The sequence below is a fragment of the Thunnus thynnus genome, chromosome 20 (assembly GCF_963924715.1).
Source record: "Thunnus thynnus chromosome 20, fThuThy2.1, whole genome shotgun sequence".
NCBI classification, from domain to species: domain Eukaryota; kingdom Metazoa; phylum Chordata; class Actinopteri; order Scombriformes; family Scombridae; genus Thunnus; species Thunnus thynnus.
Window position 1 is genome coordinate 12,400,807 of NC_089536.1, and position 21,904 is coordinate 12,422,710.

General features: G+C 40.1%; 2 protein-coding genes across 6 annotated transcripts in view; both read right to left on the reverse strand.

Annotated features, from left to right (window-relative positions):
• Window positions 1-12,778, reverse strand: part of LOC137172697 (adenosine kinase-like) — a 109,585-nt gene extending 96,807 nt beyond the window's left edge. Inside the window, exons 1-3 of one of the 4 annotated variants that reach the window (XM_067577274.1) lie at window positions 12,610-12,777; window positions 8,863-8,937; window positions 8,722-8,775 (exon numbers count right to left, since the gene is read on the reverse strand). In XM_067577274.1, coding sequence (XP_067433375.1) covers window positions 8,722-8,775; window positions 8,863-8,937; window positions 12,610-12,659 — 179 coding nt within the window. In that variant the 5' untranslated portion in view covers window positions 12,660-12,777. Of the gene's footprint in view, window positions 1-524; window positions 727-8,721; window positions 8,776-8,862; window positions 8,938-10,244; window positions 10,430-12,609 lie in introns of those variants that run through there. The other 3 variants (XM_067577275.1, XM_067577277.1, XM_067577276.1) reach the window with 3 other exon arrangements.
• Window positions 12,779-14,408: 1,630 nt separating this feature from the next.
• LOC137171503 (vinculin) overlaps window positions 14,409-21,904 on the reverse strand; it is a 30,034-nt gene continuing 22,538 nt past the window's right edge. For both annotated transcript variants that reach the window (XM_067575459.1, XM_067575458.1), the window contains exons 9-21: window positions 21,397-21,550; window positions 21,109-21,284; window positions 20,278-20,468; window positions 19,275-19,474; window positions 18,352-18,480; window positions 18,064-18,213; window positions 17,782-17,890; window positions 17,392-17,694; window positions 17,175-17,299; window positions 16,757-16,939; window positions 16,458-16,661; window positions 16,244-16,348; window positions 14,409-16,126 (exon numbers count right to left, since the gene is read on the reverse strand). In XM_067575459.1, the coding sequence (XP_067431560.1) occupies window positions 15,980-16,126; window positions 16,244-16,348; window positions 16,458-16,661; window positions 16,757-16,939; window positions 17,175-17,299; window positions 17,392-17,694; window positions 17,782-17,890; window positions 18,064-18,213; window positions 18,352-18,480; window positions 19,275-19,474; window positions 20,278-20,468; window positions 21,109-21,284; window positions 21,397-21,550 (2,176 nt within the window). In that variant the 3' untranslated portion in view covers window positions 14,409-15,979. The remainder of the gene's footprint in view (window positions 16,127-16,243; window positions 16,349-16,457; window positions 16,662-16,756; window positions 16,940-17,174; window positions 17,300-17,391; window positions 17,695-17,781; window positions 17,891-18,063; window positions 18,214-18,351; window positions 18,481-19,274; window positions 19,475-20,277; window positions 20,469-21,108; window positions 21,285-21,396; window positions 21,551-21,904) is intronic.

The following is a 21,904-nucleotide window of genomic DNA, read 5'->3' on the forward strand; positions in this document are numbered from 1 at the left end:
GTCTGGAGGCAGTACAAGGCCTGATGCACAGTAATTGTTTCCATAGGTCAGGCAGAGGAAAAACAGCTTGGGGACGTGATGAAAGGGAGATGGAAAGGGTGAGGAATATTGTTGTTTTTCCCCCCAATTAAATTGTTTGTCAAACCCTTCACAAAGGGTTACGCAGTTTATCTGTTTAAAATCAATACGTTCGTCTCAGTGTGAAAGCTTGTCCCGACACAAGACAGGCCCATTAATTATTCTGTTCTGCGCGCTATCACCAGGCTGCTCAAGGTTGAGCCTTATCTTTTCTTATTTCAAATCAATAATTATCTTCTACCGTGCTCGCGCTCCCCCTCAGAAATAGATGTGCTTTTCATTCAATGCCTGTAGAGTGTCTCTCTCTCTCTAGCAACCGGTGAGGAACGCAGAATGAATAGGACATTCTTATCAGTGGAACATTAGGGCAGGATGGGAATAGATGGGCGAAGAATGAAGCACACAAAAGTACTGAACACAAATGAGTCATGATTCAAACAGTGAGCAAGGCCTTGTTCCCGTCCTCTGACATGTTTTTAATAGACTACAGTAAGGGATGAATGTTGATCGGCACAAAAGCATTACGATATCGCCATAGTTCAGGTATCTCAATCCATTTGGGTAAATCCCTATTCAGCTTCAATTCCCTTGGTGCAAAAAAAACAAAAAAACAACAAAAAAAAAAACGCCACGACTCCAGCCGCGGATAGCCTTTTTACATTATAGACTGGATGCACAATTAATGACTGCACAATTACATGGTCATAATGGGTGAGTAATTGCATTAGAATGCAGAAACAACAAATGTGCATCCCTTTAATAATCGGCCGATCCAGCAGCAGCAGCAGCCCATTTGTTGGCATTAACCGAGGACTGCTGTTTGTACTTAATTAGGCTGCACTCAAGGATTAGGCGACGGGGGCAAAATCTGGTCATGGAGGATGAGTTCATATTATTTCCTCTAAAATGTCACAGGTTTTTGGTTTCGCGCTGCAGAGGGTGGCGTTGTTTGTCACACTGTACTGTGTGGATTTGGGAGAGGGAGTGTGAGAGTGTGTGATGATATGAAAGAGAGAGAGAGAGAGAGAGAAAGAGGGACACATTCAGGGAGACAGTGGGAAGAGGGAGTGTGTAAGCAAGGATGGGGCTTCTGGTGTTCTCTTGAGGATTGAGATTTGAAGCCGGAGCACAAAGCCTTTGAGACGTTCCCCTTATCTTGGAGGTTGATACCAGGATCTCGGTGATTCAGAGCGCTCCGTGTGAATAATTCCACCAACACCCCCTACTGTGGGGACCATATGGCCCAGTGTGAACTTTAAACACACGGGGAGTGTTGCTGCTCACCAGTCAGGCCTATCTCTACCCCCGCACAGGCTAGGTGTAGAGAAATGATCAGCACAGATAGTATACTAACTAGCCTAGATGTATAAAGGCTGCTGCCATCAGTGGCTTTTCCTGTGTGGCTGCTGGGGATCAAAGATGACTAAAAATAGCCCTGAGCATGCTTTTCTGAACTGAACACGCTGTATGTACTGGCTGAGACGCCCACATTTTAATTATAAAACGCTCTTTAAAAAGGGAGAGTTGGAGGGAGAGGTGGGGAGGAGGAAGGGGTGGGGGGACGCCCACATGCACAGAGATGTGGATTATGTCTGTTACACCTCCTTTGACTTGTGATGTTTCCTTCTGGCACCACCTGCTGGCAGCTGCCATCAACAAGAGGCAGGAATTTGCAGCTCCAGCGAGGACGAGCCTTAATTATGATTGCATCAGCCATCTCTCATGATGCAGCATGCATGCTTTAAGTGCAGCGCAATCACCCTGCATCACGGGGAGTTATCCCATTCCATCAAAAAAAAAAAAGAGAGAAAACAACAACAGCAGAACAAGATATGGGGCTTTTTTTTCTCTTTCCATTATTTGAAAAGTTTTCCTGTTTTATAATTGAACAGGTCTAGATCCACATTCCTTACAGCTGAGTACAGCCCTGGTGAGCATGTCAGATTCATGCAAGCGCCCCAAATCGTCAGATTCATGCATATCAATAAAACATCAAGAGCAGCGCGGTTGGCGGCTGAACATGTTTCTGATGTCTCAATTACCAGTTGAGTGCCATTAATCTCTGCACTCTCTCTTTGGCTCAGAGGTCGGCCGATGGATGCGGGCCCACGACCTTTGCCCTCAGCGGCAGGGGGAGTCGGATGTTCTGACCCCCCAGCGGGCCGGTGGAGGTGAGTTTAAGTACTGTAGTACAGCACTCAGCAACAGACAAGGGAGCTGGGAAGTAAAAAGGAGGGGGTTGTAATGTGTCTACACACTCAGTCAAGCATGAGTGCATCCAGTGAAGTGGCACCATGGCAAGCACATGCAGCTTCTGCACGCATGCTTGCATGTGAGCACACACAAACACACACACGGAGGGAGTGTTTCTCCTCCCTGACACACCAGGATAGCTCCGCCGGGGGTTTCAAGCACTCACGATTCACTCCGTTATATATTTTTTTTAAAAATAGGGGGGGAAAAGGGGGTAGAGTCAAGTGTTTACAGAGCAGAATCTATCACACACACACACACACACAACCAGGAGCCAGAGTGTTTAGCATGTACTCAGTAAGAGAGGCCTTTGTTGTTTTCCTCCCAGTAAGCAGATTGAGCTGCACGTCAGCAGCAGGGGTGTGTAAGATGTACACAGACAGCGGGGTGTGTGAGTGGAGAGGCACCTCCACTGATCTCCTGTGTCGTGTGATGATGTGTGTGTGATGTGTGTCTCAATCCAGCGCTGATCCCCCTGAGTCAGCCCTGTCAGTGATATGAGCCTCCCACCCTCTCTCTCGCTCTTTCTCTCTTTCCGTCGCCATCCGGAATGCTAATAACAGCCAGCCACTAACGCTGCAGCCCTGAATTATTCATGCAGCAGAGGGTCACACGGCATAATGAGGAGTTTACTCTCATTCTGGATGCGATTGTGACGCTGCTAATCTGCATTTAGCACAGAGAAAGAGAGAAAATGAGGGAGAGAGGGGGAGTAGAGAGAGGGAGAGAGGCAGTGGGAGGAGGAGGAGGGGGGATGAGCACTGATGAACTTAATTGCTGTGAGCAAACAACCTCTGAAAAGAGTCACGCCATCATCCAGAGATGAGAAAGTAAACAATTAATTATCGTTGAACAGAGGGAGCCATAAAACAAATGTTTGAACGGGACTAATATTCAGGAGCCAGCCGATCTTTTTTTTTTTTTTTACCCCCACGGAGGTGACAATACACTCAGTGTAACAATGACTCACTCATTTGACACACTAATAATCATTAGCTCTAATATGATATGGTTAACAAGCCCAAGACGGTTTGAGTGGATGGTATATTATAAAACGCTGTGTGTTCTAAACAACCTGTAATGCCTAGTTATCCTGAAATAAAATGTCTATTTGCCCACATTATAATCTCCTGCAGAAAGAGGCGTGTTTTCATTATGTTGACATGTTGTTTCCTATGGAGCCTCCTTGGGGTAGAAACAGCAGGCTACTGTTGCCCCCTGCTGGACTTAAAAGGTATATGCCCCTTTTTCTATTAAATTGAACACTGAGAGAAAAGTTTAAAATGAAATATATATCTGCTGCTAACATAAATATTTTAAAAGCCTACGATCAAAGATAAAATGCAACATTGTGAACGAAAAATAGCCAGCACTTAAGTAGATAATACTGTACAACTTAACCTAGAATGATTTCATTTGTCTGATCATCTGAGATAAAGACAGTATCTACCCCAAATATATGTGAGTTAAAAAGGTAAATCCATTAAAGATATACCTTAACTTGGAGACATAAAACTTACATTTTAAGCCACATGATGGCAGCATTGTCTATAAAAAAAATGAGCAACATCTAAAGCACGAATACCTGACAATATCAACCACGGTAATATAAAATGATACATGTCAAGACACGTAGACAGGAAGTCGCAGACAGCGCCTTGGTTAGTTGGTTTCCTCCCATATCCTAATTTAAAACCACTATGGAAATATCATCTACATAAAAGCAGTTACAGTGCAAGAACTACGCATTTACTGGAATATAACTCACCAACTACAACACTGTATAAATGCTGTATAAAATACAAGTACTGAGAAGCTGCAGCTGCCTCATACAGAGCAAAGAGTGATGAGGTTATTGCAGTGCTTAAGATGGGGGCCATTTTGTCAATATTGGATAGTTGATAGTATAGATACAGGAAGAGAGATACAGGAAGAGAGAAATGAGAGAGGAAGAAATGAGAGGTCAACAGAGGTCCCGGGCTGGAAACAAACCCCGGTTCAAATTGTGGTTACATGGTATGCGTCTTAACCACTAGGCGTTCCCGAGACACAGGAAGTGTGTATTTACAGCAGAGCAGATCCTCTACTGTTTTTCAATAGGGCTGCAGCTAATGTTGTTAATATAATTATCAGTTTCCTGTATCTCTTGATTATTTCTTCAATTACACCATTAATCATTCACTCTTAAAATATACAGCAACGAAAAAAAAATTTCCCATCATAAGCAGGAATGCAACTAACATGTATTGTCATTATCAATTAATCTGATGATTATTTTCTAAATGAATTGTTTAGTCAAATGTCAGAAAATAGTGAAAAATGACCATTAACAGGTTGATGTCTTCAAAGTGTTTTGTCCAAAAAAAAGAGTCCAAATTCCATTTATGGTGACATAAAGCAGAGACAAGAAGCAAACTCATATTTGAGAAGCTAAAATCAGCTGATTGTTTGGCATTTTAGTGCAATAAATGATAAACGATCATATTACGATGTCGATCAACTAATCAAATGTACTATTTGTTTCACTAACAAGTGAAAAAAAATGCTGACAGTTTGAATAAAAAGTGGAAATTAATAACTTAAAAAAGCATTTAAAGCTAAATAAAAATGCATCAAAAGTCACAGTTGACACTTATTCAAGGAAAAAAAAAAACATTAAGTCCCCAGCCAGGACTAACAGCAATGTTGATGGTTTCTACTGTACAGCAGGCAATTTCTCAACCACAACAGGATTATATGGGCTCTGCTGTGACTAGATAATTGAATTCAGACATGGCCACAGTGCACTGCATCCAATGATCTCTCTCCCACCAGGGTGATGGGAAAAAAATGAATCGTGTTACACTCTGTAGATTCAGAGGCACAACAATAGTGTTAGTCGACTAGACTTGTAAGTCTGTTGTGGACTTTTTAGCAATTACGTTATTTGTCACAACACTTGAGCCAAGTTCTTCTTCATCCCTGGAGCATCGACCTTGTGAATGACCTCTTTGCACCTATTGGTCTGAAATTGATGTCGTTGATGTCAAACGTCATTAATGGGAATACTGTGGCTCATTATGGCAGCATTTTAAGTGTTATACATTACCTGTACTGCTCTAAGTTAACGGACAATGTGATAAAAATACCACATGTACATGTGGATATAAATTGACAGACGTGATGGCGAGGTATGCTGGTGTGTGTGTGTGTGGTATTGGAGGGGACATGCATTGTAATGCATTGTACTGGGAATTAACCACCAAAGCCTCATGTTAATCCTGCCCTGACCTTGTGCAGAATGTGGAGGGAACGGTGTCTGTGGGGCTAAAGATAACACCGCTGCCTTTGTGCTGGAGGAGAACAACACTGCTGATGATGCTGCTTTGTGCCGCTGCTGCCACCCAAGGTCACATGTGTCCTTTTGTCAAGTAACAAGACCTGACAAGGTAGCCTATTGTAAGGTACAGACGATCTGATGTACTGATCTGTCTTTATACTCTATATGCATTATTTAGGTGCTTTAGAATTTTAAAATCACCACACTATGATTTACTTAGTGGCACTGACGCTTAAAACGTGTTACTTCTCAGGTCTGCCATTGTTTGATCAGCATGTGCTCTCTTAAAACTAGAGCACACAGTTCCACCAAGGGTGCACAATCCTCTAAATTTGTCATTTTAATAACATAAAATGTTTAGAAATGCTTAATCTGCATCTGGATTCAGATCTGCATCACGCACTACAAACAGCCACAGAGAATCAGGGATAAATGTGCCTGGTTTATTTCATAAAGGTAAGTGCATTAGTTCATGAGAAAACAGCAAAAATACTCAATAATAATATAAAAATACTAGATGCACACCAAAAACATATCACTTGCTCCTTGGGGCATGGCTTAACTTTCCACCAAACTTCACTAAAACAACTTTTACATATTCAAACAAACATAACCTCTTTGGCAAATGTAAAAAAAAAACAAACAAGGTTTACTTGTATATATTTGACAGCTTTAAGGCATTTTGTTTCACGGTCAAATCAATAATGTAATCCTAGTAACAAGAGCTATGAACAAGAACATGTGTCTATATCTTTGCACATGTTCAGGGCATATTGCCTGACCATATATTTAAAGTTAAAAAAAAATCTTGTGATATATTGGCCAATATTGACTTTCTTTACAAAACCCATAACATAAATACACATTTTATATTTATAAGTTGTTTTTTTCTTAACAATTGCAACAAAGAAATGTACTGGGCAGGATGTTTAACCCCAACCCCTTGTTAATAAATAAACTTGTCACTGCTATCTGGTGGTCAAACTATAGAATGGTGACACAGTTTCAAATATATCTGTACTTCAATTTCTTGTTGTTTATCTGCTGCCTATATACAGTAGCGGTCACAAATTCGGACACACTTTCTCATTCAAGTGAATGGGAAGGTGTGTCCAAACTTTTGACAAGTACTGTATGCTATTGATATACTGATATATATACAATAAGCAGAATATTGGTCAATATATCAGCCTGGTCGATTTATCAGTCAGGCTCTAATTCAGGTTATTACTCACTGTACCCAAAATAGTGCTCTCTCTGCCTTGTTAGTACAAGTAAAACTGTTCGCCTCACTTGTGTTAAGATTTGCAAAAGCATGGTTACAAATCTCAAATGAATTAACACAAATTAACATTAACAAGAATTTTTATGATGATGATGATGATGCTAATGTTCTTTCCTAAAATGCTCATGCCGTAGTTAATAACCAGTTAATGCCATTAGCTGGCACTGGTCCACTACTGCTGAATCAAAGTTTAAAGATGCAGGCTCGTGACCAGAAGGTCATGGCTTCATTCCCAGACCGGCAGGATGAATTTGGGTTTAGGAAATGAAAAAGCAACATTTGCTCCTCCTTTAATACCACTGGTGAGGTGCCCTTGAGCAAGCCTCTTAACCCCAAACTGCTCAAGTGCAGCTGCTCAGTGTCCAACAGATAAGAGTGTGGTTATCTTATATCCAACAGATAAAACTGTGTTTGTGCTAGGCGGCTCCGAGGTGTGAGTGTGTCAGAATGTGGAGCGATGAATTCCTTAAAAAGAGTATTTGTGCTCAGTGAATCGACCCTGGTTAAATAAAGGCCTGAAAAAAAATAATTTGTTGCGCTCAAGAGCAGCAACCATGTGGCAGCAAGCAATTTGGCTTCAGGCTATGTCTGAATAGAACATACAGTATTCTGGTAAGCTTCATCATTATCTTCTTAGTGAAGCTGAGAGTCACCACAGAGGCTGCAGTAGCAACATCCCCTTGGTAGAAGATGGGAAATTATTCATCACGACAAAGCTTTATAATAAAAATCATAATATTCACTGAAGCAATACCTGAACTCCGAACCAAGGAAGGTACGTTTTCAGTCATTCGGCTACTGTTTGTCTGTTACGTAGCAAGATTTTCTCAACATTGTGACACAATGTATGTGTCTATTCTTTTATGAACTGCTGAACTTAGTTGATTGTTTTAGTTTACAAAGAAAAAAAAATTCTGTTGTGTACAATTTACAGCATAAAAAATTCATCAGTTTTGAACTCCAGATAGTCACATTTTATTTGGCATCCAGTTCATCAATTCCGGATAATTCCATTATTTTATTACAAAAAATCAAACACACTTGCACTCATTTAGAAGAGGCAAGACTGAACAAACTTTTACATTTTCCTGGGGGGGGAATATGTGATACTTATCATTGGTAAAACTATCTAATCCTCAAGACATCAAAGAAAATCCAAAACCCCTCTCTCTCTCACCATCACCTTACCTACAGATGGTTTACTTTTATGTCTGCACTAAATTAACACAGACAAATTATCTGAAAAGACACCATCTGCACTCTATCAAACAAAGAGAAGAGGGCCATGTAAGGTCAGTGAGTAATTAAGTCTTGTTTCTGCTTTAATTTTACCAAGTCTGTTGTTTACAGTCTATGTTTTTAGAGTGCTGAGCGCTATTTTCAGGCATATGCAACTGTGTTTTCGAGGAAGGATATAATGTTACTGTTGCATCCACTTGCAGCGTGAAGGAGGGAGGGTCTGGAGAAGGGGCATGCACGCTTAGCAAAACCTTCTCTAAATAAAGGAATAATGATAATTTATGTATCTAGTGTCAATCATATTGAATGCAGTCAAGATCTACTGTTTAGCCCTAAGCAGTAGTAAAGTCAGAGATATAGTTTGGCACAATTCTGTATGTGAAAAATATGGGTGTCAAGTCCGTCTTGCTATTTTGAGCACAGCGGACAGTGTCAAGATGGTAGTATGGTATGAATGACCAGTGTGTCCTTATTTGGCTCCATGTAATTTTAACACTTTGCGTTACACTACTGAAGTATGTGCTGTCCCAGTGAAGTTTTTACTCACAAGGCCTTGTGTTTGTCTTCAGCGAGGATCTGGTCATTCGGCTTCAGTCCGTACCTTTTAGGAAAGAATCAAAAAAAATAAATAATGTCAGATGAGACACAGAAATATGAAGATATCAGAGAAAACAAAAGAGCTACTTACTTGTCAAGGAAGTCCTTGTCCACAACGGCTGAAATGTCAAGCAAGGGATTTCCCATCCCAAAGAGTGTGTTTTCACTGTGTGGAGACAAAACCATATTGTATTACAAAAACTCCTACTCAACAGCTCTGAATGAACAGAGGAAACAAATAATCTGCTGTGATACAGAAAATCATCTGTTTCAGATTAGCTGAGTTAAATCAATGAAACGTCCTTTAGGTTTGATCCTGGGTTTCACTGATGGCTCTGTTACCTGAGCTCCTCTCTATGGTCAACACATGTTCGTCACGCAAGACATAAAAACTACAAAAACACATTCAATGGCAAAGTTATGAGCTTATAAAAGAATAATTGTTTTTTTTGACTCATCTTGACTATGACTCATCGCTCCCTCATGCACTAATGTAAGACAACCAATGATAGAGTTTATTTTTTTTCACACCCAGATGGAGATTAGGCAAGTGAAAACAGGCATTTTAGCATATTGGGAATATCGAAATAAAGGATCAAATTATCATTGTCTAAAGAGAACTGGTGTCAATGTTCTCATGTACAGGCATCAGTCACTTATATGTCATTTAAAAGGACAGTGGCTCTACGTGGGGTCCAGGGACCCCCAGTGGGTCCCCAGCAAAAAGGGGAATAATTTAATTTCACTACAATTACATCCATAAGTAACACAATGATATAATGTATGACTATTTGGGTCATGGGTTTCATACACTTTCTGTAATAAAACATCTCAAAGCAAAACTCTATCAGATGGTCGACCCTGGGACAAAATATTATCAAATGGGGGTCTGTGGTCTAATTTGTGTCAGTTTAGGGGTCCTTGACGTGAAAAGCTTTGAAAACCACTGCTTTAGGATAACTGCTTACACTAAAGCTGATGTGTTAAAGTAGAAAAAAGTAGTCATCTGTTTTGAATAGCTTTAGAATTAGGATTTTTTTTCCATGAACCTTTTACCTAGAAATTTTCACCAAACATGATATCTTAGTGGTCAAAGTCTAGTCCTGACATCTGTCTTTATAACAGGTTACCCAACTTTCAAAGAAGATGAGATACAAACATAGTGATAACCTGGTTTAGATCAACGAGAGTAGTAATTATTCTCTTGCAAGCAGTTTAGCTGTTACATCATCTACGACAGGATGAAGGCATAAGAAGATCTAGACTTATGGAAGACAGCTTGAGACTAAATTGTAAGATCAACCTAAAAGTCTCACATCCACTGTTTTTTCTTAAACAAAGAAATATTACTGCAGTGTTTTCAAACTACCCACTGAAAGACGGACAGTGCTGTGAGGAAAAAAAGAAAACAATCCTAAAAGCAGAACTGTTTCCTGAGAAATCAGGAAGTGGATAGCATCACTTAGATCTTACCTTGGAGTTGGCATGATGTCTAATTGATGAAAACTAAGCAGCCTAATCTGATGAGTAAATGATCAACTGCTTCCTGCTCTCTGTCAAAGCAACGTGCTTTTTGAGTACAGGAACTGTAGCTCCACTTTGGGCAACACTGACTGGTTAGTAGAGGAAGTGGGCGGGCCTCAGGAACTTCTTGGTATAGGATTGGCTACATATGTTCCAATTATTGTAAAGCTGTCTATGTTGTGTTTGGGGCAGCTGGGAAAGAAGGTGGACACTTTACATGGTAAATATCATTAGCAGTATCAAATTAGTAAAATACTGACATTTAAAGGGCTAAACTGTAAAGTTTTAACCATATGTATGTTTGTATATAATTAAACTGTTAAAGTTTAACATGAAAAACCTGCATTTTGCAAGTTTTGTTAAGGAACACAATGAAAACAAAGGGGTCTTGGACTTATGCAGTTGTAATTTAACATCCTTCTTCTCATAATTTCAAAGAAACTAAACTACACAGTTAGTGAAGGATGTCCTGTCCCCATACAACACTGTCAGAGACCTGAAATTCTCTAAACAAAGGCTTCTGTCTAACTCAAGATCCAGTACTACGTGCTATAGAGACAGGGCTTTTTCAATGGCTTGCTCAAAAAAATGCAATAAGCCTTTTTCCAGACAGATATTTTGACTTGTAATGGTAGGAAAAGCACATGTGTTACTAATAACATTAACAATGGCTCTGTTCTATCCAAATAAACCCCAACAGTGTGACAGTGAGCCAGCATGCAACATACCAAGACTCCGAAACTAAAGCAGCTAAATGGAATTTAGCGATTAATTTTATTATTTACTAGAGCTACAAAAATTAGTCGAATAATAGAAAATTAATCGGCAACTATTTTGATAATCAAATGATCGTTTCGAGTAATTTTTAAAGAAAAAAAGTATAAAACTTCTCTGGTTTCTGGCTTCTTCAATGTGAATATTTTCTGGTTTCTTTAGTCTTTTATGATAGTAAACAGAGTATCTTTGGGTTGTGGAGTGTTGGTCGGGTCAGAACAAGATATTTGAGGTTGCATCTTGGGCTTTGGGAAACAGTGATCGACATTTTTCACCATTTTCTGACATTTCATAAACCTAATGACTAATTGATTAATCGAGAAAATAATAGACTATTTGCTGAGTATACACTGTTAAATGATGTTAATGTGCTACAGTATAGTTAACATGTATATTTCTTTGGAAGCATTAAGTCGTTTTCTTTCTCTCTTTAGGAGCCTGTTATCTCTGTTTGTCATGAACATGCCATTTTTTCACCTTGTGCTCGCCTTTATTTTGCTCTATTTTCTCTCTGTTGTGTACTTTGGCTCAACTATGCTTTAAAGTTGACTTTAGTTCAGTTAAGTGTATACATTCTGAGACTAACTTTTGTCAAGAGCAACAGAAGTCTGCAGAAAACTTCCTCATCTCGTCTTACTATTGTCTTTAAACTCAGTATTTCTATGGACATTTATGTGTAGAGTGCAGTTTTCCTCAAGTCAAGTGAACGCCGCATCGTTCACCTCACATTATGCACACAATAAAACAGTCTTCACAATGTCAACAAGACTGTAGCCGCCTGCCAGCACTGGAAACGTGACATTAATATGTCATTACTTCATTAACGGTGACAGGAAACATAAAACCATCATGATACTGAAACACTAAAACAAGATACATCTCAACACTTACTCTTTGTACTGAATGTCTAGCTTTGTTTTTTCTTCTGTTTATCTTAACTCGCATTTTTCATGTTCACCGTCTGTGACATGTTAATCATTTAACACACATTTTTATGTATGCAACACCTGGAATCTTCAACATTTGGTGAATTACACACATACTGAATATGAATACACACAAAATTCTCACTCTTAATGAAGAAATACTGTTATGTCACAGGCAGCATCACTGATCAACTTCTTAGCTAACGTTAAAGTTTGTCTAACGCCTGTCAAAACCTTCATCCTTCATCAATTAACAGAAGGCTTTTCCGCTCTTTTACGCAAGCTTTTATCTTTTTTTTTTTTCTTAAAGGATAACCACAGGTTGCATAAAATAGCGACAAATCTTGTCTCCCAGTCATGTGATGAACCCACCCTCTCCTGCTAGCTGTAGTTAGCATCGTTATGACTGAACAAACGGTGACTAACCGTGAACAGCGGTTTTTTTTCAGTTGGTGTAACGTTCAAAGGTTCAAACAGCTTAGCCTGCAACCTGCACTCCCCGCTGTCAGTTTACATCAACGCTAGCGACGTTTGCATTCACTGACAGCTAGCTACAGCGGCTAGCTGCACAGAGCATCGCGTATCATATAACAAAACCTGCTGGTTTTTATTACCTTAACGCTATTTTCCTCCCTGTCGACATGTTGGGATCTTCTTCAGTCATTGTTTTTAAACGGCTTTAAGCGTGTTTGTTGGCGCTGTGGAGCCGGAGAAACCACTGCTCACTGTCGGTGAAGAGTAGTAACAGGCTGCAGCGTCCTTCCCCACAGATGATGATGCTGATGGACAAATTGATTAACAGCATGCAAACCTAGAGAGAAAATAATTAATTATGTTCAGGGATCTACCAGTGTTACCTAGTTAATTACTTTCTCCTCACATAACATCACCTGTTTCACATATCTATAATTATATTTCTATAGCTCCACAGTCTGACAGTGTGTAATGTGTTAAATCATCTATAACATATATTTCTATCTATTTATTATTACATTAATTGGATGTTTGACCTTAACTGTGCAGAATGCTTGAATTTTTGTGATTAATTCATGGCAGAATGATGCGCAGTTACTAAACGGCTGTTTTCACATTCATCTTATGAAAGTGGGAAGTTTATCTGTGCTCAACTGAAATTTCAATACAATTTATGTAGCTTTCATTGTGTTTATATGCTGCAAGTGCCTACATGAATGTGTGTGTGTTCAATGTGTGTGAGTGTTCAATTCAGTTCCCACAAACTAACTGACAGAGCAAACCTATAATTAAGCTTGACAATCAGTCAGGTCAGAATGTTTGTAAAAGTGGAAAACACAGCCATATTTATACATCATGCACACCGATAGGCTGACAAGCACTATGATGACAGGTGTAGTTAACCATCAAAACCATCCTGGGTGATAAACATCTCAAAGCAATTAATAATTCAACAAAGCACATAGAAAAGAGCAGGAATTCAAAGGCCATACTTCAAAAAACAATACATCAAACATACATCTTACACATAAACATTACATCAGATTCATCATCATGTATGTCAGAGTCAACATCACATATGTTCAAAAATATATTATAGTACACTAAGAAAGAGGGACCTTAAATTCTTATACGGAGATGTGTTCTTATATAAGATGTCCAGGTTAAACTTTTGTAGCTTGGAGTAAGTGTGCAGGTGTTACCTTTTTTTTTTTTATTGCTTTCTAATAGCCTTGTACCTATACGTGATGTGCAAATAATTACTCTCCTTCAACTCATAATATAAATAATCTGACATGTACCATCTGCTGTGCGAACCATACTGTTGGCCTGCTTCAAAGTGATAAAATCCAAAGGGAAAACAAAGAATGAGGGTTCAGTTCTGCTCATTTCTGGCCCAAGGGCCCCCTAGTGGGTTAATCTGGCCATGGTTAATACAACTTCAGGAAAAATAAAACTGTTGTGACTGTGGAGTCATCAGAACAAACTAAGCCTTTACATGATGCAGACGGTTCAGTCAGTTGGTATATATACAAACACAACACCTCTAATCTAGGTGCTGTTTGAAGTCAGTACAAAGGTCAGCGTATTATTGTCCAGCAGGCTAAATATGAGGTGAGACTAGAAACACACTGGCAAACAGATTACAAGAAGGGAAGCAGACTTTCCTCTAGATGATGAAGGTCAAGTCCAGTACTATGACATAAAGTACATAGTATAATGCATACAACTACCTGTTCATATCAAATACTTACGACTTGATCACAAGCACTTTTATTATCACATGCAATTATTTTAGTCATAACTAGATCTTAAAACTCACCCTACTGCTGACCCACACAACTAAGTATTAAAAAAGGGATCTCTTTGGCAAAACTTCTCAGTTTAAACAAAGTCAATGCTTAACGTACATGTTCAGAAATTAAAGCGCAAACACACCTCAAAGTGCTATAAAATGCTTTATTACAAAATTGTGAACAATGCCTAAGCAAAATGTTGTTCAGCCCCATTTGAGCCAAAGTAAGCTTTGCATAATTCTGATATTCTTTTAAACAAACGTTCTCAAGGTTTGCATAGAGCTCGATTTGACTCTAAGTAAAAGTCATGAAGCGGGTGTAACTTTATAGAAGAATCATGTACAACGAGTGTTTTGAACAAATCAACACCATGATACCTTGTGCAAATGATACAAAACATTATCTGAAAATGAAAAACAAAATCAATTGCAAATAAAGTTTCTTTTGCAAGGCACATCGGTTGGTATTAGATACTTAAAAGACACATTCAAACCAATGGTCTTCAGACGTTTAAAATATCTACTACAGTTGCCACAAGGAGTGGTCTGTTATGTTTAGTGTATCAAGACATGTTGAAACAAATGTGATGACTGATTTCACCAGCTGCAGATGACACTGTGCTTCATCTCTAAGCCCTGGCCGTTCCCTTGACTACCTAGGAGAAGTGTGCAATTCGTATATCACAAAAAAAAAAAGATTGTGCACAACAAGACAACATGAGACATACAACTGTGTGCAGTGTTTTGGAAGAAAAAAAAAATCACAGGCAAGATGAGCCTCTGCAGACTGCCGGACTACTAAAAACTGTTAGCTTGCTGTGGAAATAGGTGATCGTTTTTACTGTTTATTACTCGTAATCTCAATGCAACACGTGAAACATAAAACACATCTAGAACCAATTGGATGCAAGCTAACAAGCAAGTTTTCTTCTTGACCTGCTGTTGGTAGAAATTTTTGTTATTTCTTGAATTAGCTTATCTAAAAACTAGCCTTGGTCTCACTGACCAAAAAAAAAAAAAAAGACAATTACACTTATTTATTATACTAAGATTGTGGCAGAATGTCTTTGGCAGAGCTCTGAAGTAAATAAACATTGCTACAATTGCATGTAAAATAAGGAACAGTGTTTCTCTTTAAGTTGCGATAATATAGAATTATGTAAACAGACAAATACCACTGGATATATTTTATGTCAGCTGAGCGCAGGCCTATAATGCAACTTGTAACAACTCAAGTTCATGTGCTCATCCTAGCAAAGGTGAATGAATGATGACAATAAAAATTATCAGTACAAAGATATAAAAATGTCTCTTGAGAAAATGTTATTTAAATTTTTACTTATTATGGTTTGTGTCTAGAAGAGACCAAAAAAAAAACCTTACATTATGTGAAATCCAACCTCTAATCAAAATATATATATTCCTGGGATTTGTCAAAATAAGCTTTAAAACATATTTTTTACACACTTTAGAAAAAAAAAAGACATTCCCAGTAACAATCTAACCCATAATTCGCACTGATAGTCCCATTGTTTACATTCTACCAGAACAGCAACTGTTACAGACAGGACATGGGACTAATAGAGAAACTTTGCCCTCATTAGGGTGAAGGGCACTGACATCATAGCTCTGATAAAGCATATATCTGTCCATTCAATGTCCTCCTGGACAGCTGGACAGCTCCAGCATGAAGCAGAGGAACTCTGGCTCTTCTCTTACTGATACCAGGGGGTCTTTCTGACCCAGTGGAGGGTGAAACCTGCATCTGTCCGGATCTTGATGGAAGCTGCCTCGGCCTCCCTGACTGTCTCCTTCACAGACTGCATCAGGTTCTGAGCGTTGTGCACCAACATCTCAGTAGCCTGGCGGAGAAGACATGAAAAGAGATACAGTGAGGGAGATAATCATCCCATTTCAAAGGCTATTATAGAAAAATAACTGGAATCCTGTGAGCTGACAAGTTTATAAGAAAAACTCACCTGCTCCGACTCCTCTTCGCTGATGTTGGTACGACCCAACATAGTGGCCTTGACTGTGGACAGGATTTTGAGCTGAGTGCTGATGGTGGGAATGCGTTCACACACCTGAAACAAGGTCAGAAATTCCGGTGAGGTGAAATAATTTAATACCAAAACAGTATTTATATTCAGTAGCCTTTCCATAGTCAAACCTGATTTAAACTACTGAACTGACCTGGAGCAGGTTGGTCCGGATACGCTTGTCAGTACACTGCTTGGCCACCTCCTTGGCCAGCCGTGTGACTTCATCAGAAGCCTTAGCGATGTCCTTGGCGCACTGGATGAGGGCGCGCTTGTTTCCGCTGCCTCCGCGCACCAGGCGTGACATTTCAGCCATGAGCAAGGCCATTCGCTTGGCTGCACCAATGATGTCATTTCCCTATGAAGTGCAACAGGAAGATAAAATCAATCATGTAGCAGAGGGCTTGAAGTAGAAGTCTGTTGCTGTATTACAATATTACAGTGTTCACTTACTTTGCTGGACCATTTGCGGGCTTCATCGTGGAGCTGCCTGGCAGCCACCATCATGGGCTCATTAACCATATCACCGCTCTGCTCAGGGAACTCCTCATCTTTCTCCTCTGGGGGAGGAGGCCTGGGGGGAGGAACCTCACCTTCAGGAAGAGGAGGCTTGGGTGGTGCTGCCTCATCATTAAGCTACAAAGAGAAGTTACAGTAATTACGGTTTGGCAGTTTAAATACACAAGTTTTTGTGAGCACTAAACCAAAGTAGCTTCAAATGATTAGTCCACACTGAAGTTTAATGTACCGCAATATTCCTGGTTTGATTCCGGCTGTTTCTTGTCTGTCTAAACTACAAACTAGTAAATAAAAGAAAAATGCAAAATCTATTAAAAAAAGGTTTGCTTGACTCTTCGATCAAAGAACTTACATTAAGCTGATCCAGTTCAGGGGGAGGTGGTGGGAAGTCTGGCTCCTGAGGCTGGAAGGCCTCCCTGACCTTTGCCACAGCACCAAGAATTTTATAACCTGAGTCCAGGAAGCCCTTCTGAAGGCCTGGTGATCAAAACAAACATGTTATCATTTATCAGAAGGTTCTACATATGTATAAATTGTAATCTTGAGATCCGTGAGCAACATCAACATACTTGGATCCTGGATATTTCCTGCCACTGCTTTAGCATCCATCACCATGGGAGAGATTGTTTGGCTCAGTTCATCAGATGCCGCCTTCACTATCTCTCTGAATTTAGGATCCTCAGAGTTCTCCACCTCTCGCTTCGCAACCAGGAGGATCCGGTTGGCTCTGCGGGCGATGCTGGTGGCGCCCGCGACCAGCATCTGAGGCTGGTGATTGGCCATGGCCACACGACATTTATCCAGGTCCTTCTTGATGGCCTCCTCTGACGCATCCAGCAGAGATTTGGTATCGATGGCCTCATCCACCAAACCTAAGCATCCAGAGGATATTAATCTTCATCTATGAAATAAGGATCACCTCCAATCAGGGAATTTAAATTATGCTTATGGCACCTCACCTGTCATTTTCTCCACATTGTCAATCCACTGATTCTTCATTGTCTCAAAATGTTCGTACGCAGCTTGATTGCCAGGGTTTCTCAGCAGAATACGAGCAGCAGAAACCACCTATAAAACAATCCCGACCGTTAATTGCCAGTCCAATGACAACTGCTATAGACTTGGCTCAAGAAAGCGAGAAACACTTAAGCTCTTTGACTCGTGATGCATGATGGTGTGCTTGTGATGAGTGGAGGGTAGACACAAACGGAAACAGATATAAACACTAAACCGTGACATACTTGTGGTGTTAAGTCTCTTGTTGACTTGACGGCAGCCTGGATTCCCTCCACTGTGCTCTTGTTGGCAGTGCCGACAGCAGCAGCCTTCTCTGCTGTGGTGCCAAGCTTATTGGCGTGGTTCTCAAAGTTGGCAGCCCTTTCATCAAAGACCTACACATGATCAAATGAAACAATTATCCAAGAAGGTTGTTAGAAATAATACAATCCCCAGCCAATAAATAAAACACCACGGAAGGAGGCTCATTGCAGTGAAACCACAATGAGTAACAGAGTAATTGCACTACTGACCTCATCCCTGTTGGGGGCGTCCAGCGGGGCGGTAGCAGCCACTGCCAGTAACTTGATAGGGGTGGTGGTGTCACTGAAGATGTCGGACACCTCCTGAGTCATCGCTTCCTGCATTTTCCCTTTCAGGTCCTGCGAGGAGGACATACAGATGTTACAACTAGTCAGCTCACTCATGGTGGCTCACAGAGCTTACAAGAACAAATGAGTAATATTGGGTGTGTGTGGTTTGTCTTTGGCTTACGAGTAACTCTTTTATCTTACTGATTAGAAAAAAAAAATTCAAATTCTTCTTGAACTTCAATACAATCTGATAAAGTACATATTGGAAAATGATAATTGCTGCAAAAATGATTATTATTAATTATTTTTCTGGAACACTGTCACATTTGAGAGGCGGAAAACAGCAAATGTTCTGACATTTTTTTCTTGATAAATGATTTAAACTAATAAAAAATGTTACACATAATAGAATACATACATACATACATACATAATTCAATACACTTAAGACACTGGATAAAATAAATTAAAAATAGTTGTTGTCAGGTAAAATCTATCAATAAAATGCACACTTTTAGGGTATTATGAAAAACTACCTTATTTCACAGCCATTATTCTAGTTTTACAGAATATACTCATCATGTTATCTTTCAAATGGTCAGAAAGCATCAAATACTCCAAACTTTTGGCACATCATTCCGCTAATACTAGTTGACTTTTACTTAATCTTAACAGTAGAACATTTAATGGAGTATCTTCCCATTGTGATCACATCAATTGTACTTAATATTTTTTTAGTATTTCTTCCACCACTGAAAACCAGCAGGGGGGGTTGTTGTCTGTCTCAGTGTATGAATCCTGATCCATTTACAGTGAAGCTACAGGTCTGAATGAGATTGGCTGTTAAGTGTGAGCCGTCTTACTTTCAAGGCCTCCTGGAGCTGCTGAGCCACAGCACGTGCCTGAGGGGAGTCCCCTTCACCGCGGGCAGCCAGGTCGGCCAGCTGGGCCATGAGCTGCTCCACCTGCTCACATTTACCCAGCAGCTCCTGCCTGTACGGGCCTGGGAGAGCATTGGCCAGCCTGCGGCCCTCTGCAACAAGCCCACGGATAGCTGCCTGGCCTGGACACACACACACACAGACAAATTTATAAACATAAAGACTCCCAAAAATACCATTCTGCTCATTAACTCATATCTAACCTTCTCTTTACTCTGAGTGCATCAACACTAACAAATTTGAGTCACACTTCTGTATTTCTTTTTTACAAGTCACTTCTGCTAAATGTTTTACATTTTACCATGCTATAACACCTTTATAAATGCCATAAAATAGTGAAAAATTCTGAACACATCCCAAGATGAACTCTTCAATTTGCTTGTTTTGTACAACCAAGAGTCCCAAACCCAATATATATTTAATTTACAATAAAATAAAACAGGGAAGAGTAATAAATTCTCACATTTGAAAAGCTGGAACCTGAGCACTTAAAAGTTAATTGCTGCAGCACTGTTTAAGTGTTAAGATTTTATGTTTGTTTATATACCAGTTGAACAGCAAATGGCTGGGTAGTTTTGGTATTTTACTGGCTGCTTGTATCAACAGTGGAAGGGAAAGAAACCCATGCCTTCCTCTGTATTACTTCATGGTGTTACTTTGAGGTAAACTATACTACGGGAAACCAATGACTCTTAGAGCAGCCAGCCTCCAGCTCTATTGTAAACACGTAAGACGATTTCCAGGATTCAGAAGAGACAAGCCAAAACCAAAGAAGCTGGGAGAGCGCTGCAGAATATCAAGTACAGTAGAAAGTGGCATGTACACAAGTGTTTGGTCTGCAATTTAGCCACAGGAGCAGCGGAAAGAATGTGAGGGAGAGAGATAAAGAGACAAGGAAGTTGAGGAGGATGGGAGCGTGACTCACCCACACCACTGTCATCCACAGTGGGATTGTCAATCCAGCGCTGGGCCTGCTCAATCTTTCCTTCTAAGTGTACAGCTGCCTTTGCAGGCCTGCTGTTGGCCACGGCTTTGTTAGTCTTGGACTGCAGGTTCTGCAGAGCTGTTGCGATTTGTTTAGCCAGAGCTCTGGCCTCAGGAGTGTCACCTTTACCCCTATAAGGAATTAAAAATAAGTAAGTAATAAATTAAATAGTGTTTTATTACAGATATGGTTGAAATGAGGTCTGTATGGCAGTCAATCAGGTTGACTAATGGTGCTTTTACACAGCTTGGATGTAATTCACCTTAAAATGTGGTAAAATTAGCACTAATCTCTGGTGTGGACCAAAAGCCCATATTAGTCTACCTGAACAAGGGAGAACAAGAAGGGTTCCAGTCGAATTGTAGTAAGAAATCTGTACTCCTACAGGAAGAAAAGCCATGTGTGCATGTTGTGATAAGATCTTTAGTGGAATTCCTGCATTTTCAGCAATAACCAGAAGAGGTTTGTTGTAGGAAAACGGAAGAGATAAAATACCTCACTGATCTATGGACAGAGAGTAACTGTCAAGTACAAGTTGATACACAGTACTGAAGACGGATTTCTCAATGTTACCGGCATATGAGAAAACAGTCCCATCTTGTTTCCCAGCAACAGTGGTGACAGTTGCACTTTAATGATGGTATTTAATTGATTCAAGTATTGAATAAAAGCACCTGAATTACTGTAATAAAGTGTGAAAAAGGGACCACAAAGCTTGGGGGGCAAACCCAGCATAAAACAGCTCGATATTTCTAACAGTTAATAACTTACTGTCTTCTGAGATCAGACAACTTGGCAGTCATTGCAGCGATTTCTCCAATTGAGCGTAAGATGTCATCTCTTTCTTTGGGATCCTCAGACATGTCTGCAATCTTTTTGGCCTCAGTGAGGAGGGCTTTGACGTTCTCCTCTCCCTCTGGACCTGCATTAGGGTCTGCCAGCCAGTTCTGCAGGGGCAGGAAACACAAAAAGCACTCAAAACAACATCAAATACTTACACGGAGAGGTTTGAATCCATGTTTTGTAAGAACAAAAGAACTAAAAGAGTTATTGACTCACCTGTGCAGCATCGATCCTTTTGGCAATGGCCTGCTTGGAGTTAGTCATGGCCTCCAGCTTACGAGCAGCATTCTCCACCTTGCCCGTAAGAACGTCGAGTCCTTGAGAAACCTGCTGGGCCTTCTGCATGGCAGCTGGGGACGCCCCCTGACCTCTGAGGTGGACAAAGAAAACACATGGATACAATAAACTGCAACCTCGCTATGCCTTTACAGCCTTCACATGCACAATTCTTGTTCTCTGATCTACACAACATGTTTGTTTACTCGAAAGCATATGCTTTATCTCTTGTTTAAGAACGGTATTTCCTAATTTAATGCCTCTATTTCCAGATAAGGCTAAGAGGCATCCCCCAGTTTTCAGGCAAGTAACTCAATCAGGAGTTAAAGTAGATTATGGATTAATACCAGACAGCTGCTTTTAATCTAGCGTGACTCGGGATCCCTGGTGACAATCACACTACACTTTAAGGAACGGAAAATGAAATTACAGTGCAAAATGTCCATTT